The sequence below is a fragment of the Geotrypetes seraphini genome, chromosome 3 (genome assembly GCF_902459505.1).
Source record: "Geotrypetes seraphini chromosome 3, aGeoSer1.1, whole genome shotgun sequence".
NCBI classification, from domain to species: domain Eukaryota; kingdom Metazoa; phylum Chordata; class Amphibia; order Gymnophiona; family Dermophiidae; genus Geotrypetes; species Geotrypetes seraphini.
This window is the reverse complement of record NC_047086.1, coordinates 24773001-24790372: the sequence shown is the minus strand read 5'-3', so window position 1 is coordinate 24790372 and position 17372 is coordinate 24773001. Positions and strand designations below refer to the sequence as shown.

The 17372-nt window shown below is 45.3% G+C and overlaps 1 protein-coding gene across 3 annotated transcripts in view; it reads right to left on the bottom strand.

Annotated features, from left to right (window-relative positions):
• Positions 1–17372, bottom strand: part of ZNF292 (zinc finger protein 292) — a 191282-nt gene that overhangs the window by 157744 nt on the left and 16166 nt on the right. For all 3 annotated transcript variants that reach the window (XM_033937210.1, XM_033937211.1, XM_033937212.1), the window contains exon 2: positions 13432–13586. In XM_033937210.1, the coding sequence (XP_033793101.1) occupies positions 13432–13586 (155 nt within the window). The remainder of the gene's footprint in view (positions 1–13431; positions 13587–17372) is intronic.

The following is a 17372-nucleotide window of genomic DNA, read 5'->3' as shown; positions in this document are numbered from 1 at the left end:
CATAATCCGTTCCAAGAGCATGCTCGTAATCCAAAATGCTCGTTTATCAAAGTGAGTTTCCCCATAGGAAATAATGGAAACTCACTTTGATACGTTTCTCCCCCCCCCCCATGAGAACCAGCATTGCTCCCCCCGAAGGCCCCGCGATCCGACACCCTCCACCCCCACGATCTGGCACCCTCCACCCCAACGATCTGGCACCCTTCCCCCCCCCCAACCTGAAGTCCCCCAGAGCTCTCTTCTTACTTTAATGTAGCACCGGCATGTCGGTCTCCTCTTCTGTGCTGGCCTTGAGCATGTGCGCATGCTCAAGGTCTGCGAGTTCATGTTCTCTCCGAGATTCTCAAGAGAATGTGACCTCGCAGGCCTTGAGCATGCGCACATGCTCAAGGCCAGCACAGAATAGGAGGCCGACATGCCGGTGCTACATTAAAGTAAGAGGGCTCTGGGGGACTTCAGGTTGAGGCGCCGATTTTGCAAATGTTTTGCTCGTCTTGCAAAACACTCGCAAACCAGTGCACTCATAAACTGAGGTACCACTGTACTTGTTTTGCTTTATGACTGACTGACACTGAAGCAAAGCCTTAAATGTAATACACCTATTAAAAATATGTCAACAGCTATTCAGTGGCTTTCAAGTAGTTTGACTTGCTGCTTTGTTCATTATGAGTATTCACACAGAATTACTTCAACACATTATACTACGAAAAGAATGTTAGAGATGTCATATTAAGACAGAAAGAAAAATCAGGTAATTATCTCAATCTTCTCTCTCGTAGATTTGTTTAGTGGTCCTAAACCATAGGGTTTTGCATCTGAACCCGCAAATTGCTTGCAGAAAACTGTCAATCATCTTTTCAACTCCACCTCCTTCTCAGGGAGGTACTCCTGCCCCCTTAGTTCGTACAAAAGCAATCATAGCCTGGAGGAGGAAAACTGAGAAGAATTCCTGACAATACAATTCTGTTTTGTTGTTACATATGATCGTAGCAAACTATACACTCTCGAGCGTTCCTTTTTTTTTTTCCTTCAGCTCATCTGAATGACAGATTTCCGAGTCATAAGACAGGCAAAGCCCACAACAGGGCAGAGTTTCATGCCCACTAGACACATCTACAATAAAGATTATTCAGATAAGAACCTAATCTTTCTTTCTAGTGCAATGTATCTAGTGGTCCTGAACCATAGGGATGTAACAAAGCAGTCCCAAGTCTAGAACGGGCCCACCGAGCCTGCTTTCAGAATGGAAGACCTGAAAACGGTGTGTTTCCTGGCTGTTATGTTCATCCTATAGCACCTAGGAAAGGTATGGAGGAATAGACCAGGTAGCTGCTCTACAGATTTCCTTGGGTGAGACAGCCCTAGTCTCTGCCCATGAAGTAGCAACCCCTCTGGTAGATGAGCTTTCAAAGCAATTAGCAGCTGTTTACCACAGCCCACATACATGGAGGAAACGGTCATCATAATCAAGTTGGAAATCAAGGCTTTCTTGGCATGATTGGCAGAACAAAAAGTTGATCCAATATATGAAACCCATTGGCAACTTTGAGGTACTGGAGGCGAATTTGCTTGACATCCAGAAAATGTAATGCCCTGTCATTTTTCTTCAACCCCATAGGGTAGAAAGCGGGCAAGCGAATTTCCTGATTAATGTGGAAGACTGAGACAACTTTCAATAAGAAGGATGGAACCCTGCATAAGGAGAACCCTGCTTCCGTAATTTTGAGGAACAGCTCCCTGCAGGAAAGAGTTTGCAACTCGAAGACTCTTCTTGCCGATGTAATCACCACCAAGAACACTATCTTGACCTTAAGATCTAGAAGGGAAGCCTCCCATAAGGGTTCATATGAAGATCCACTGAGACCCTGCAGTTCAGCATCAAGATTCCAGGAAAGGAAAGGGGTAAGCAGCAGAGGGTTCAACCGAAAAGCCTTATTAATGAACTGGGCGACATCTGAGTGAGAGACTAGGGAGCCTCTGATCCTCCCACATTTGGAAACAGGAAAGGCACTTTCATTGATCTGACCAACAGAACCTTCTGAAGTCCCTCCTGCAAAAAGTTCAAGATTACAGAAATTGGAGCTCAGAAAGGCTCTACGTACTCCACAGCGCACCAGTACTGTAAGGACTTCCAGGCCTTTGCACAGGCTGCCACTGTTGACGGCCTCTTCTTAGCTCTGAGCAAAGTGCCGACAACCAAGGACATGGGGAAGACAGAATGGGGAAAAGACGCTGGAAGGAAAGAAGACAGAGATGCCAGACTATGGGGGAGCGGAGGGAAGAAGATGGGTGCCAGACCAATTGGGGGGGGGGGGTGAAGGAGAGGCACAGTAACAGAGCAAATGGAAGACACAGAGAGAAGACAGACAGTGGAAGACAGGAATTCAATGAGAAGATAAGGGAAGCAAAAAACAGACAACAAAGGTAGAAAAAAAATATTTCTATTTATTTATTTATTTATTTTTTGCTTTAGGATAAAGTAGTACATTAGTTGTGTTTATAAAAATTTATAAACAAAGCCCTGCCAGCTAAACATCTCTTTCTCTTGTTCAGCAGCCAGAACTTTAATTTATGAGGAAGGAATAAGCCAAATATTGCAGTACTGAGGCTTGTATGGATGCTGCAGGGACAGGGATGGGGCGGGGCCAGTGGTTGTGGGGATGGGTCGGGGACAAATTTTTTCCCTGTGTCTTTTCCTATTGAGAAATTCCCCAGTGCCACTACCGTTGGCCAAAAGAATGTTCTCCTTGTGGAAGAGTGGCATTTTCAGGGCCACATTGATAAATTTGAGGTATAGAATTGACCTCCAGTCCTCTGAGTCTTTTTTTTGCATGATGAAGTATCTGCTCAAGCCCGATTCTTTATCCAGGACCAGCTCTATGGCATGAAGATCCAGTAACCTTTGCACCATTACCCAGACTCTGAGGGCTCTCTCCAGTCAGCCAGCGAATTTATAAAGAGCTCGATTTTATAATTGTCCAAAAAAACTTCTAGGACACATCGGTCTGTGCCAATCTGAACCCAGACCAACCAAAAGGCTGACACCCTGCTCCCTATCTGAGGGGGAGGAGGTCCTATGTCCTGGCATCATTGTGATTTCTCAGAGGATGGGAAGGAGCAAGAGTACGAGGCTTGCTGTCTCCTGCCTCCACTAGCTCTCTGACATGATCCCTGGAAGAACCTCTGCTTCGTTTGTCCTGCCACATAAGGATGGAATATTTGAGAGCCTTTAAAACTGCCCCCATCCCAGACCCTGAATCAATCGTAGTCTGTTTGTCTGATAAGGCCTTGGGACGATGGTCCGCAATACTTGCCATCAGATTATCCAGACCCTTGCCAAATAGCATCTGCTTTAGAGGAAGAATCTCCTGCCCACTTTCTGATCCAGAGCATCTGTTGAGTAAAGTTCACATAAGCTGACACCTTGCTCATATCTCTGATATCAAACAGAGCGTCCACTATATAATTCACCCCAGATAAAGAGCATTTGTGGATTCTAGTCATCCTTTGGCTCTGAGGCTCGAGAAAGTTAGGTGTGGCAAGTACGTGCCACAAAGGAAGCCACGGTTGCCACCTTAATCCCTAGGTGCTGAGGTTTCAAATTGCCTCTTGAGGAGCAAATACACTTTGTGAACCTAAGATTCCTTTAACATCACACCTCCTTTACTAGGCAGGGATGTACATTTAGTGACCTGTGCCACCAGCGAATCCACCTTCAGCTGAACAAAGAGCTGCTGTAAATCTGGAGCCATTGGATAAAGCTTGGCCACAGCCTTAGCTAACCGCAGGGTGAGGTTTGCAGAGAGTCGCTAAATTTGCATGTGCCGATTGCTGGTGACAGCGATTGGCACATGCGGAGAATAAACGCACAAACCTCCCTAAAAAAAGACCCCCAAATTGAAAATCGGCAAGAAGGATATATGCCCACTCCCTCCCACCATCGACATAAAGCAAACAACCCCCCAGCAGCGATGCCCAATCCTGCCATGCAACAACCCCTGTCACCCCACCCCAGCAGGAGAGATGCCCACTCCCTCCCACCACCAGGCAACAACCCCGACCCCCCCCCCCCCCCGGGAGAGATGCCAACTCACTCCGGCCACCACCGTCATGCCTCCGCCGATTTCCACCTTCCCTTACCTTGTTTACAAAGGCCGGCCAGAGGGACACCTACCCCTTCCAGCCAGCAGACACTGGGGAGAGGAAGACCTGCCATTTAGAAGAGGCGGGCCTGCTGGCCGTAGAGAGTAAACATCTCTCCAGCCAGACTTCGTAAACATGGGGGGCAAGGGAGTCATCAAAGGCATTAGGGCAGTGGTGGGAGGGAGTAGGCATCCTTCCCGCTGCCCCCAGGGGGGGGGGGAGAGGTTGTATCATGGCGGTGGGAGGGAGTGGGCATCTCTCCTAGAGAGCTGCACGGGAACGGGGACGACGGGGATCCCGCGGGTTCTCCCTTCGGGTCGCGGGGTTCCCGTGGGGACGCCCCCTAGTGTCGCGGGAATCCCGTGGGGACGCCTCCGAGGGTCGCGGGGTTCCTGCGAGGCTGGATGTACTCAGCCGCGAGGCTCATCTTCTCCCTACCTGCCCTGCCGCAGCACACAGCCAAACGAAGGTCTTCCCGATGTCAGCGCTGACGTCGGAGGGAGGGCTGTGTGCTGCGGCAGGGCAGGTAGGGAAAAGGCAGTGGCGAACCAAGGGGGGGGGGGGGGGAGGGCGGTAAGCCCCGGGTGCAGCACAGCCGGCCAGGTCCCTTTACCTTTATGGCGCTTTCCCCGACCGACTGACAACAGGCCCGGTCCCACAAACCTCCCTGCCCTGTAGCCGCGAATCTAAATTACTTTTTTACAGCAGCTTCAATACTCCAGCTGCTGTAAGAAGGTAATTTAGATTCGCGGCTACAGGTCAGGAAGGTTTGTCGGACTGGGCCTGTTCTGTTGTCAGTTGGGCGGGGAAGCGCCACAAAGGTAAGGGGCAGGGAGGGAGAAAGGGAGGAAAGGTAGAGTGGAGAGGAAAAGACGCTTAAGGTAAAACTGAGGGGGGAGAAGGACGCTGAAAGGACATGGGGAAGATGGGGGGGGAGGACGCTGAAAAGACATGGGGAAGACAGAGGGGGGAGAAGGACGCTGAAAGGACATGGGGAAGACAGAGGGGGGAGAAGGACGCTGAAAGGACATGGGGAAGACAGAGGGGGGAGAAGGACGCTGAAAGGACATGGGGAAGACAGAGGGGGGAGAAGGACACTGAAAGGAAATGGGGAAGAGAGAGTGGGGAGAAGACGCTGGCAGGGAAGAAGACAGAGATGCCAGACTAGGGGGAAGCAGAGGGAAGAAGATGGGTGCCAGACCAATTTGGAAAGGGAGAGGCACAGTAACAGAGCAAATGGAAGACGCAGAGAGAAGAGAGGCAGTGGATGGAAGGAATTGAATGAGAATATGAGGAAAGCAGAAACCAGGCAACAAAGGTAGGAAAAAAATTCTTTTTTTTTTTGCTTTAGGATAAAGTAGTATATTAGTTGTGTTGATAAAAATTTATAAACATTAGAGGCTGTGGTAGAAGCCCATTTACAAAATATGTATTCTTCCCAATTAATATTTCCAAATTAATAAAGTCTTTTTGCTTATTTGTAAATGGGTTTCTACCAGAGCCTTTAATTCAGTAGCATAATTAAATGAAATAACTATTTCTGTAGTTTATAGGAACGGGTGGGGACGGAGGGGATTCCTCACGGGGACGGGTGAGATTTCTGTCCTCTCCTACTGCCGGGAGGGAGAAGGGTGTCGGGGGTTGTTGCATGGCAGTAGGAGGGAGTGCATCTCTCTCCCACTACCAGGGGGTTGCTTGGCAGCGGCAAAATTTTCTGATAGGTCTGAGCTGTCAAGCCTTACTTTCCTGTTAATGCCTAAGCCAATCAGCACTCAGGCACTGAGCAGCAGAAAGGCTACAACAGCTCGGACATGCCGTAAAATTTTGCTCGCAAATGTAGGATAGCAAGGTTAGGAAATCACCCGGCGGCGATAATAGAGAATCGTTTGGAGTGCTCCTTTAAATATTAATGGCCTCATTGTAATATATTTGCATGGCAGAGTCTGAGACTGCTAGGAATCTCAGAAAATACCATAGTAAGCCCTTTTCATAATCCGCCGCTAAAATATATGAACACTAACTAGCTGGAACTGGTTTAGCGACCATGTTAAAGTTTTGAGAGCTAGATTCTCAAAACTAATGCCATCGCTAAACTGTTTTCTGGCAGTTTAGCCTGTATGCAGTTAAGTGATGGATTATCAAAAGGGATTATCTCCCTCTTTAGCGAGGATTCTAGCAGTCTCCAGTACTGACATGCAAATGGGCTCTTCAATGTTGAAATGAGCCCTCTGGTGGATTCTTAAAAAATGCCAAACTATTTTTAAAAAGCAGTGTCTGCCTTTAGCAACTATTAAAAAAAAAAAAAAATCGACTTGTCCAGGGGTGCCGGTCAGTGTCAAAGACTGCTACAAAACAAATCCCTGTGTTGTGATGCAGCAGGAGAGATGCCCATTAGAAAAAGACACGGAGATAAATTTTTCTCCATCCCCGTGGGAACTCATTTTCTCATCCCGTCCAGTTCTATTCCTGTCCCTGCCCCATTCCTGCAAGCTCTGTTCTCATCTACACAAGCCTCAAACATTTTAAAATCATAAGTGTTCAAGGCTTGTGTGGTTAAGGCAGAACTTACAGGAACGGGGCAGGGACAGCGACAAAACTCGTGGAGATGGGACAGGGAACTTGAGTTCTTGTGGGGACAGGGACAAATCTCTAATGCCCATCTCTCTGCTGCATCACAACACCCCTTCCCTGCAGCAGCGGCGGCAAACACAAACTGCAGCAACACCCCTCCTGTAGTGGGAGAAATGCCCACTCTCCTGCTGCACAAATCCCTGTTGCACAAATCCCTGTTGCAACCCGACTTGAACCCCCTGCAGCAGGGGAGATGCCCACTCTCCCCTGCTGGCAAGTAAATCACCCCCACCATCTTCCACCCCCCTCCCCCACAGTGGGGGAGATGCCCACACTCCCCCATTGGCAAGTAAACAACCCCCCGCCACCATCTTCCACCCCCCCATGCAGCGGGAGAGATGCCCACTCTCCCCCACTGGCAAATAAACACCCCCCTTACCTAAAAATCAAAGAGCCAGAGGGACGCAGATCCACTCCTCCCAGCTGCCTGCTTAGACTAATTAGGTAGTCCCCTCCCAGGTGCATCTTGGGATGCACCGTGGAAGGGCCTGAAGCTCTGATTGGCCCAGGTTGTATAAGGTCCCTCCCATGGATACTACAATAACCCTGAATGGACAGAACTTCCCTATTGTCGATACCATAAAAATCTTAGGAGTGACACTGGACCGCTACCTCACCCTAGATACGCATTCTGAGCTTCTAATCAGCAGCACCATCATGCACTCCTCATCCTACCTCAACTTCAGAAAACTAATTAAAACCAACCTGTTCAACCGATTTGTGACCATGAATTCCTTAAGTCTTCACTTCTTATCCCACACTGTATGACCTACCCTTCTTTGTAAGTCACCTTGATCTACTTCCTATTGACCAAGAATTCCCAAAGCCTTCACTGCTCACCCCACACTGTACGACCTGCTCTTCCTATTGACTTACTCTTATTGTAAACCCGTCCCTACAATGTTACCTTACTCTGTACAAACAGTCATATACTCAAAGACTTAATTGTCTTTTTTCGCTGTATGTCCAGCTCTTCTTTATTATATTGTATTGTATTGTACTCAAAGACTTCATTGTTTTTTTCGCTGTATGTCCAGTTCTTCTTTATTGTAAACCGCCTCGAACTACCTTGGCTTTGGCGGTATATAAACAATAAATTATTATTATTATTATTATTATTAAGTTGTAAGCTTCCCTCCGGGGCTCTATCATGCACATGCCGGCTTCCCTTCTCTTCCCTCCCCCCCACGGGACGCAACTTCCGGTTTCGGAGAGAAGAGAAGGGAAGCCGGCACGCACACGATAGAGCCCTGGAGGGGGTGATATTAGATATTACCCCATACTTTACGGGCTCACTTGATGAATTCCGACACTCCCAATGCCGTTTAAGTCCAAGTTCCAGGCACAATCACTGAATACAAGTCTATCGATACCGGAAGATTGGGATAAATAAATATCCGGACAATGCCGGGTGATCAGCTAGTAATAAATACAGCCCAACTTAAAAATAATACATGCCTCAACAGGCAGCCAATGTTATTCATGATAGTAGGGAGTTATATGACCATATTTCTTTAAACCAAAAATAAGTCTAACCGCAGAATTTTGTAGAACTCGTAGCCTGGAGATAGTCTTTTTGGCACCGGCCAAGTAGACAATGTTACAATAATCCAGATAACCCAACACTAGTGATTGAACTAGTGGATTTAAATGCCAAAAATAAGCTCTAATAGAACGCAATTTCCACAGAATATGGAAGCCTTTACGAACTGCCATATCCACTTGATTCTGCATGCACAAGTTCTGATCAAGCGTAACTCCCAGTATTTTGATCGAGAAGCAAATAGTAGTCCCACTATTGATAAGGTCCTCAAATGTATTCTGCCGAGGTGAAACAAAGAAAAACTTAGTCTTTTAGGAGTTTAATTTTAATCCAAAATCTGACAAACCCTCAATCGATTCAATTACTTCAGCAATAATATGAATAATGTTGGCGAACCAGGATGGATATGGAATTATAACCATAATATCATCAGCATAGTTGAAGAGCTTTACTCCAAAATTGCTAAGTCTACTACCCAAAGAAAGATAAACATTAAATAGAAGTGGGGTGAATGGTGAACTTTTCCGCTCTTCAAAACAGATATTGTCCATTCGGACTTGGTAGGTACGTGACTCCAAAAATTCTTAGAACCAGGTAAGTACCTTATCTTGAATCCCAAACGCATCTAGACATTCTAAAAGTTTGGAATGACACTACAGTATGACATGTAATATAACAGAACCTAGTACGGTAGACATGGGATGGCAAACATTGTGTAGTAGACATAGCATGGCAAATATAGTGTAAGATGTATAGCACTTTCTCAACTTCTTCAAGCCAAGTATCCCCCTAAGTCTAACCCCCTAATATCAACCGAGTGCCCCTGCCCAAGCTCCGCCCAACCCCCTAATTGTAATGCGATTTCTTCTATTCATTTTTCAAATACACATAATATAATCTTATTAACAATACATAATGGTAACCACAAAATTAAACTACAGAAAGCATACTGTATAAAGAGAAAAAGTTAATCATTTTATTCTGGGGGAGGTTTTCAAAGAGGTCAAGGCAGATGACTTTAAAATATGCAATGTCACCTCAATAAAAGCTACAGAAAATTAAGACAAATATAGTGCAAAATATAGACAGCAGATACAAATTCTCAAAAAACTGACACATTTTGATCACTAAATTGAAAATAAAATCATTTTTCCTACCTTTGTTGTCTGGTGCTTTTATTTTTCTAATCATCCTTTCCCAGTCTCTGGTTGCACTTCCTTCTGACTGTGCTCTTAACTGTGTTTCAAGGGCCTTCATATCCATTGACTGTTTCTCACTCTTTCTGTCCTGCATCCATCTTTGGCATTAACATTTAACATTCAACATTTTTTTCCATTTTTCTGCTTTCCATGTCTTACTTTCCCCTTCCTCTCTCTTCTCCCGTGGTCTGGCATCTCTCTCTTCTTCCCTCTCCATTCCACAGTCCGATATCTCTCTCCTTCCTTACCCCTTCCCACAATCTGGCATTTCTCTCCCCTCCTTCCCTGGTCTGGTATAGAGAGTTGCAGGTGGACAGAAATCCCATCCATCCCCGCCCGTCCCCGCCAGGATCCTCTCCGTCCCCACTATTATCCTCTCCGTCCCCGTCAGGATCCTCTCCGTCCCCACCCATCCCCGCAAGGAATTACCTCCATCCCTGCCCGTCCCCATAAAAAGCAGCAATTACTTCTGACAGGATCATCAATTCCACAGTTTCTTTTCTGTTTGCGCTGCTGTTTTCCTTGTGGAATCTCTTTGGTGGAACCCTTTTTTTGTTTTCTGTTCAGGTAATTAACTTATAAACCCCCTCTTTAAGAACATAACATAAGAATTGCCACTGCTGAGTCAGACCAGTGGTCCATCATGTCCAGCAGTCCGCTCACGCGGCGGCCCTTTGGTCAAAGACCAGCACCCTAATTGAGACTAGCCCTACCATCGTACGTCCTTGTTCAGCAGGAATTTGTCTAACTTTGTCTTGAATCCCTGGAGGGTGTTTTCCCCTATGACAGACTCAGGAAGAGCGTTCCAGTTTTCTACCACTCTCTAGGTGAAGAAGAACTTCCTTACGTTCGTACGGAATCTATCCCCTTTCAATTTTAGAGAATGCCCTCTCGTTCTCCCTACCTTGGAGAGGGTAAACAACCTATCCTTATCTACTAAGTCTATCCCCTTCAGTACCTTGAATGTTTTGATCATGTCCCCTCTGTTCGAAGAAGAGGCCCAGTTTCTCTAATCTTTCACCATCTTAGTCGCTCTTCTCTGGACCCTTTCGAGTAGTACCATGTCCTTCTTCATGTACGGCGACCAGTGCTGGACGCAGTACTCTAGGTGAGGGTGTACTATGGCCCGGTACAGCAGCATGATAACCTTCTCTGATCTGTTCGTGATCCCCTTCTTTATCATTCTTAGCATTCTGTTTGCCCTTTTTGCTGCCGCCACACATTGTGTGGACGGCTTCATCGACTTGTCGATCAGAACTCCCATGTCCCTTTCCTGGGAGGTCTCTCCAAGTACCGCCCCGGACATCCTGTATTCGTGCATGAGATTTTTGTTAACGACATGCATCACTTTACACTTATCCACGTTGAACCTCATCTGCCCTGTCGATGCCCATTCCTCGAGCTTGATTATGTCACGTTGCAGATCTTCGCAATCCCCCTGCGTCTTTACTACTCTGAATAACTTCGTATCATCCGCAAATTTAATCACTTCGCTCGTCGTACCTATGTCCAGATCATTTATAAAGATGTTAAAGAGCACGGGTCCAAGCACCAAGCCCTGCGGCACCCCACTGGTGACTCTCTTCCAGTCCGAGTATTATCCATTTACCCCCACTCTGTTTCCTATGCTCCAGTCAGTTTTTAATCCATATTAGAATTTCACCCTCAATTCCATTGCTTGCAATTTTCCAACGTGTCCATTATATTATATGGACGAACCCTGCTTCCAAAGCCTTCCATCCCTGTGGGAGTCCCATCGGCTAGAGGGTGGTACCTTTGGGAGTCCCGTGGGCCAGAGGGGGGTCTCCGTGGGAGTCCCGTGGGATTCCCACGATCCCCGTGCAGACCTCTAGTCTGGTATCTCTCTCCCTTCCCCTGGTCTGACAACTCTCTCCCTTCCAACCCCTCACAGGTCTCTGTACCTCTCTCTCATTCCTCCTTCACCTGCCCCCTTAATCTCCCTCCCAAACCCATGAATCCCCTCGGGTCTACAAAGGTACCTGGTGGTCCAGTGGGAGTCTTTGTGGCAGGAGCGCAGCCCTTTCACTCCTCTTTCCTCGTGGCTGCCGCGACCTCTCATGGCAGCTTGCAGTACTATAGGAAATGCTGTGAACAGCTGCGAGAAATCACAGCAATTATTTTAAAAGGCAGGAGCGAGAGGGCTGCGCTCTTATCACAAAGACTCCCAGTGGACCTCCATCCTGTTTATATCTTTTTGAAGGTACAGTCTCCATTATTATATACAATATTCTAAATGAGGTTTCGCCAGTCTTATTATACAGGGGCATTAGCACCTCCCTTTTCCTATAGGCCATACCTCTCATCATGGGGAAGCTCCCACTCCTCCAATAGGTCAGAAAGAGGGCAGGCAGAAGACGCTGAGAAAGGCCCCTTTAATCCATGACAACAGAAATGAGAGCTCAACCTCCCTGGGGAGGTCCAAACGTGCCTGTTTATTAAGATGCTAATGCAGAGGGACCCCAAGATGACTGAGGTCTCTTAAGGCTTTGTGCATCAGAAGCACAAATACAGGAGTAAATGGAGCATAAGTTGAATCCATCCACAAATCCAACAGAGCAGCAGAGACATGCACATTGGAGCCTCAAAGATGGCCACCAAATTGTCCCAGTCAATCCGTCCCACAGAACCAGCCAAAATTGTCCTCAAGGCTCCAACTGAAGTCCCCTGGAAGAGGTTGAAAAAGCTCCAGATGGATGAGAGCTGTGAGGAGAAGCCCGGCTGCAAGTAGTACAGATGCCCGAAACTGCTCACCAGCCCACACACTGGGAGCAGTGTTTCACCATTTCAGCAGCAGCAGCTATAAATAAGAAAACCTACTTACAGATCCCAGGGAGCAACTTCTAGCAGAGGCACAAGTAGGAAGGAAACCCAGAGTACACAAAACATAGTCTCCACTGAAACAGAGCACAGCTGGATCCTTCAAACAGGTCCCAGCCAAAATCAGCCTCTAAAGTGTTTTTTTGTTTGTTTTTATATTTAAAGAAGCAAGAGATTTGTTAATCCAGAGGGAAGAGTCCAGCAAAAAGGAGAAGGGGAGAGAGGGGTAGGTACCACCAGATATACTCCAAAGCCCAAGGCCCTAAACTCAACTATCTTACTGGAATAGGCCAGGAATACAACTTCAAAGCTACACAGGGTAGGCCTGACCACTTGTTAGAGAGAATATTCAGTGAGGCTGCTGCACAGGGTCCTATGTGACAGAGCTCTTTGGTACTCTATCTCCACCTGCTGGTAGATGCACATATCCTGGATTGCTCTGCAGGATGCTATGGAATGCAGCATTACTTTGAAAATCAGAATATATTCTAAATTTCATATGAATCAAGGATATAAATTTGGGTTTTGGTGCAGGGAGCAAGAATATAATTTTACAGTTTTGTGCTAAACTATGTATAGCTGTACTCAGTCTCTCATGCTTTAAAAAGTTTATTGGGGGAGCTATATTTTGTAAATTAATCTACAAAAATAATTTTAAGAAAACGTTCAGGCAACATTCAATACACTTACCCCTAAATTCTATAAAGTCTGTCTAAAGTTAGGCACCTAACTTTTAACAGGATAAATTGGTTCTGGAACTTGGCAATCAACACCTCATAATTGGCATTAATTGGAGTTAATTGAAAGTTGAGTGCCTAACTTGGTAGGTGCCTAGTGCAAAGTAGGTGTGGTTAGGAGTATTTCTGAATTATGTGCCCGTTTCTTGACGAGCACCATTATGAGCCCAACTCAGGTGCAGGTATTTGGGCCAAGAAAACCTGGCATGCTTCTAAATACAGCTAAACACATTCTATACAGTGCATCTATTTTTTATAGGATCATGTTTAGCGCAGCACCAGTTGGCACAGAACTACATAGAACTGATCCCTTAATGAACTCAGAAAACCAGATACTCACAGTGCTAATCGTTCAAGCACAAAGGCAACATTTTCACACTCTGAAGTAAGGTATGGCCGTGCTTTAGAATAACTTTGAATAGCCATTGTGTAGACTTCCAGCAGAGGCAAAGGATCTTCGGATGTCTTCCACTTTTCTACGTATTCTAGCAGTGTCTGTTTAGACAAAAAAAAAAAGCAGTCCCAATTATGGATAACCACAATGTTAAGTTTCAAAAACATGAATCAGATGTGCTTGCCTACAGTAAGCCTATATTCTTTCAAAGCATTTCTAAAAACAAAACTCAGTGTAGATTGATTTAACCAATACTTGCAATGAATTACTCACATTAAACAAACAAACAAAAAAGACATTTAAATGTAGGTGCCTTCGCCTTCTACCTGCCTTAGAACAAAAGAGTTGCCATAATGGGACAGAGTAGGGTCCATCAAGCTCAGTATCCTGTTTCCAACAGTGGCCAACCCATGTACCTGGCAAGATCCCAAAAGAGTAAAACAGATTTTATGCTGCTTATCCTTGAAATAAGCAGTAAATTTTCCCAAGCCCATCTCTCAGGTGTAGGGTTTGTCTAAATTAGCTTTATACCCTTATACAAGAGGAATAAAGCTAAGCCAGACAGCCCAGGAGGAGCACCAATAAGGGGAGCAGGAGCGGAGAATGGGAACCAAGGGCCCACAGGGTTGAGCCAAGTGCCTCACCAAGTTAATCACTTAAACCCACTAATGAAACTAAACAACATTTCAAAGTCACTGTGACAAGAGTTGGCCAACGTTAAATATTAACATTTGAACTTGACTTTAGTTCATGCTTTTTCACAGGAAGCTCAAAGTGTGTTATTTAAATGTATTTACCTGTCCCCTGAATGCTTGTAATCTAAGTTTTACTTGAGGTAATGGAGGATTAAGTAGACTTATCCAAAGTCAAAAAGAGCATCAGTAGGATTGGAACCATGGCTTTTCAGCCCACTTCTCTATTCCTTCACGCCACAGTATTGCACATTACATGAATAAGCCAATATGCTTTCAGACCATAGCATTTTATTTCGATTAGGATTCAAATTATACAACTGTGCTACCATATTTTTTGCTCTATAAGACATACCTGACCATAAGACGCACCCACCTGTAGAGGAAGAAAAACCAAGAAAAAAAAAAACAAAATTTTGAACCAAATGGCGTGCCCTGTACCCCTCTGGTGGTCTAGTGGTAGGCCGGGACAGGGTACAGGGCACATCTAATGGTAGGCAGGTGTAGTAGCAGCCAGCCCCAAGCATACCCCCGTACCTTTTTTTTCCATCCCGGCTCCCGGTGCAAGAGGTAGGCGCGTGCTTTTTGCATGCTTGCCTGGTCCCGCATTGCACTCTGAATGGCTGCCGCCAGTTAAAGGCCTTGCTTTTGTTTATTTGCAAAGATATTGCAAGTCAAACAGAGCAGCAAAAATATTATTAACAAATTTTACCCATCTTTGAAGCCTTGTATTTCGATTTTGACACCAGCAATCAATTTGGTTCAAAAAGCATTGGATAAAGCAACTTTTTCTCTACCAGATGTCAAATTTTCAGGAGGGTATTTTTTTGGACAGAGAAGAAATTTGCAATTGAATTCTGGTTAGTCAAAGCAGTGTAACTTGAACTATTTGAAAGTATTAATGGTATTTGTCCTTGGAGAATTCTTCCCATTGGGTCATTCCATGTCAAGTGGACCAGGAGCATACACACTCGACCCCCTTGAAATCCAACCAAATTTTATAGGGGTGTTGTCTAGGGTCTCAAATGAAACTCTGCAAAAATTTTGGGATCTATCTCAATTTGGTCAGGAGCTAGGGGTGGTTGAACAAAAGCAATTGATCCACTCCCTTGCCTTGTGTGACCTAAAACGTCAACTTTGCTTGAGCACTGCGGCAGAAGGAAACTACCTAGGAGTCTGAAATTTTGCAGTTTGGTACAACACCTTGGAGCAAGATTCTGTGCCAAGTTTGAAATCTTTTGAGAACGTGCTTCCATTTCTACAGGTCAGCAAAGTAGGCAAAAAATTTACAAATGAAAATTTTTGGCACAGTTTGGCTCCATACTGCTGCTGGTAGGCAAGTCAGCTGAGGGTACAACTTTACCAGCAGACATGTACCATGAGGTACTTCCAAGATTTGCAATATGAGCTTTTACAGTCAAATGAAGCTGAATATATGACCATCCAAAAAATATGGCTTTATGCACTTATGTAAATTTTCAGATTCAAATATCTAATGTGCAGTTTTGTTTTATCATTTGAAAGAGCATGTTTTTTGCTACAGAAGCTATCCTGTTTCATCTTGGACCCAACCTTTCTTTGGCGAGAATTAAAGCTTCAAAGATAAATATTAGTTGTATATGCGCACGAATGTTTAATATTGAAAAGAATTTTCAAATAGCTATTTCAACAGCTATTTCAAACAGCAACTATTTCAACAATGGAGCAAGTCTTGTTCCACCCACTATTCTCATTCAAATATCTTATGAGTGATATGCACTGAAGCCCGCATCTAGAATGCTACCATACACTGTACAAATATTCATGTACTCAACGACTTCATTGGTTTTTTTTCGCTGTATGTCCAGCTCTTCTTTATTGTAAACCGCCTGTTGTAAATCGCCACATCTTACTTTTTGTTGTAAACCTGCATCTAGAATGTTACCATACTCTGTACAAATATTCATGTACTCAAATACTCCATTGGTTTTTTTTCGCTGTATGTCCAGCTCTTCTTTATTGTAAACCGCCTCAAACTACTTTGGCTTTGGCGGTATATAAGAAATAAATTATTATTATTATTAAAGACCCTTAGAAACACCATCTAAGACTCAATCCATTCATTATCTTTAGGTTTTAAGTGCTGTCTCCTCATCAGGGCATTTATAAAAGCATAATTCTCTTTGTTGTGTAATATAAATAAATTATTCTACTTGTGGTTCTTTAAAAGTGACTAGTGACTTATCTTATTGTGGTCATCCGTTGAAGGGTATCTTAGCTAAGATACCCTTCAATGGATGACCACAATAAGAAAAGTGCTCGGTCCCTAGATTTACCTCTTGACGGCCTTGTTCCTCCATTTTCAAAGATGTTTCGACAGCAGGCACCTTCCTGGGGTTTAACAAGTCCTCAGAGGTGTTGAACTGGCCTCGCAGGGTGAGAATAGTGTCTCTTCGGATGTGCTCTCATCTCGTGGGGAGCTGGCTCCCTGCCGCTGCGGAGGCGGAGCTCTAATGTCAGTCTCAGCATAGCATTAAGATCAAGGACCAAGCAAAATAATTTAAAAAAGAAAATACACTTCCCCCTCCGAATCTGCGGTTTCAGCATCCGCTGATTCGATTTTTTTTTTTAGAAAAAAAAAAAGCTTCATTTTGGATCTTCCCCGCCTCCCTCCCGCCTTCCCCCCTGCATCCCAGCCTTACCTGGTGGTCTAGAGGGCTTTCAGAGCCTTTTCAGATCTTCCTACGCTCCTGCCCCATGCAGATAGGAAATGGCTGCCATGAGCTCCCGTCATAGTCGAGAGAGACTATGGGAGCTCACGGCAGCCATTTCCTATTGGCGATCTGCACAGGGCAGAAGAATAGGAAGATCTCTCCTGCCCCGAAAGCCCGCTAGACCACCAGTTAAGGAAAAATATTTGCTCTGCCCGGCCCAACAACAAAGAGGGGAAAGAGGAGACTGAAGCACCCGCACTGGCCCCTGCAAACATGCAACATGCACAGAAGGAGGCAATCGGAGGCGGAGACCACCAGGCAAGGTCCGGGGGTGGGTCAGAGCCGGCACAAAGTTATTCGCGATTTTTCACACTTCGCGATCTGGCTCTGCCCCTAACCCCCGTGAATACCAAGGGAAAAGTGTAAATACAATTTTTTTTTTTTCTATCTATGTTGTCTGGTTTCCGATTCCCTCATTTTCTCATTCAATTCCTTCCATCCA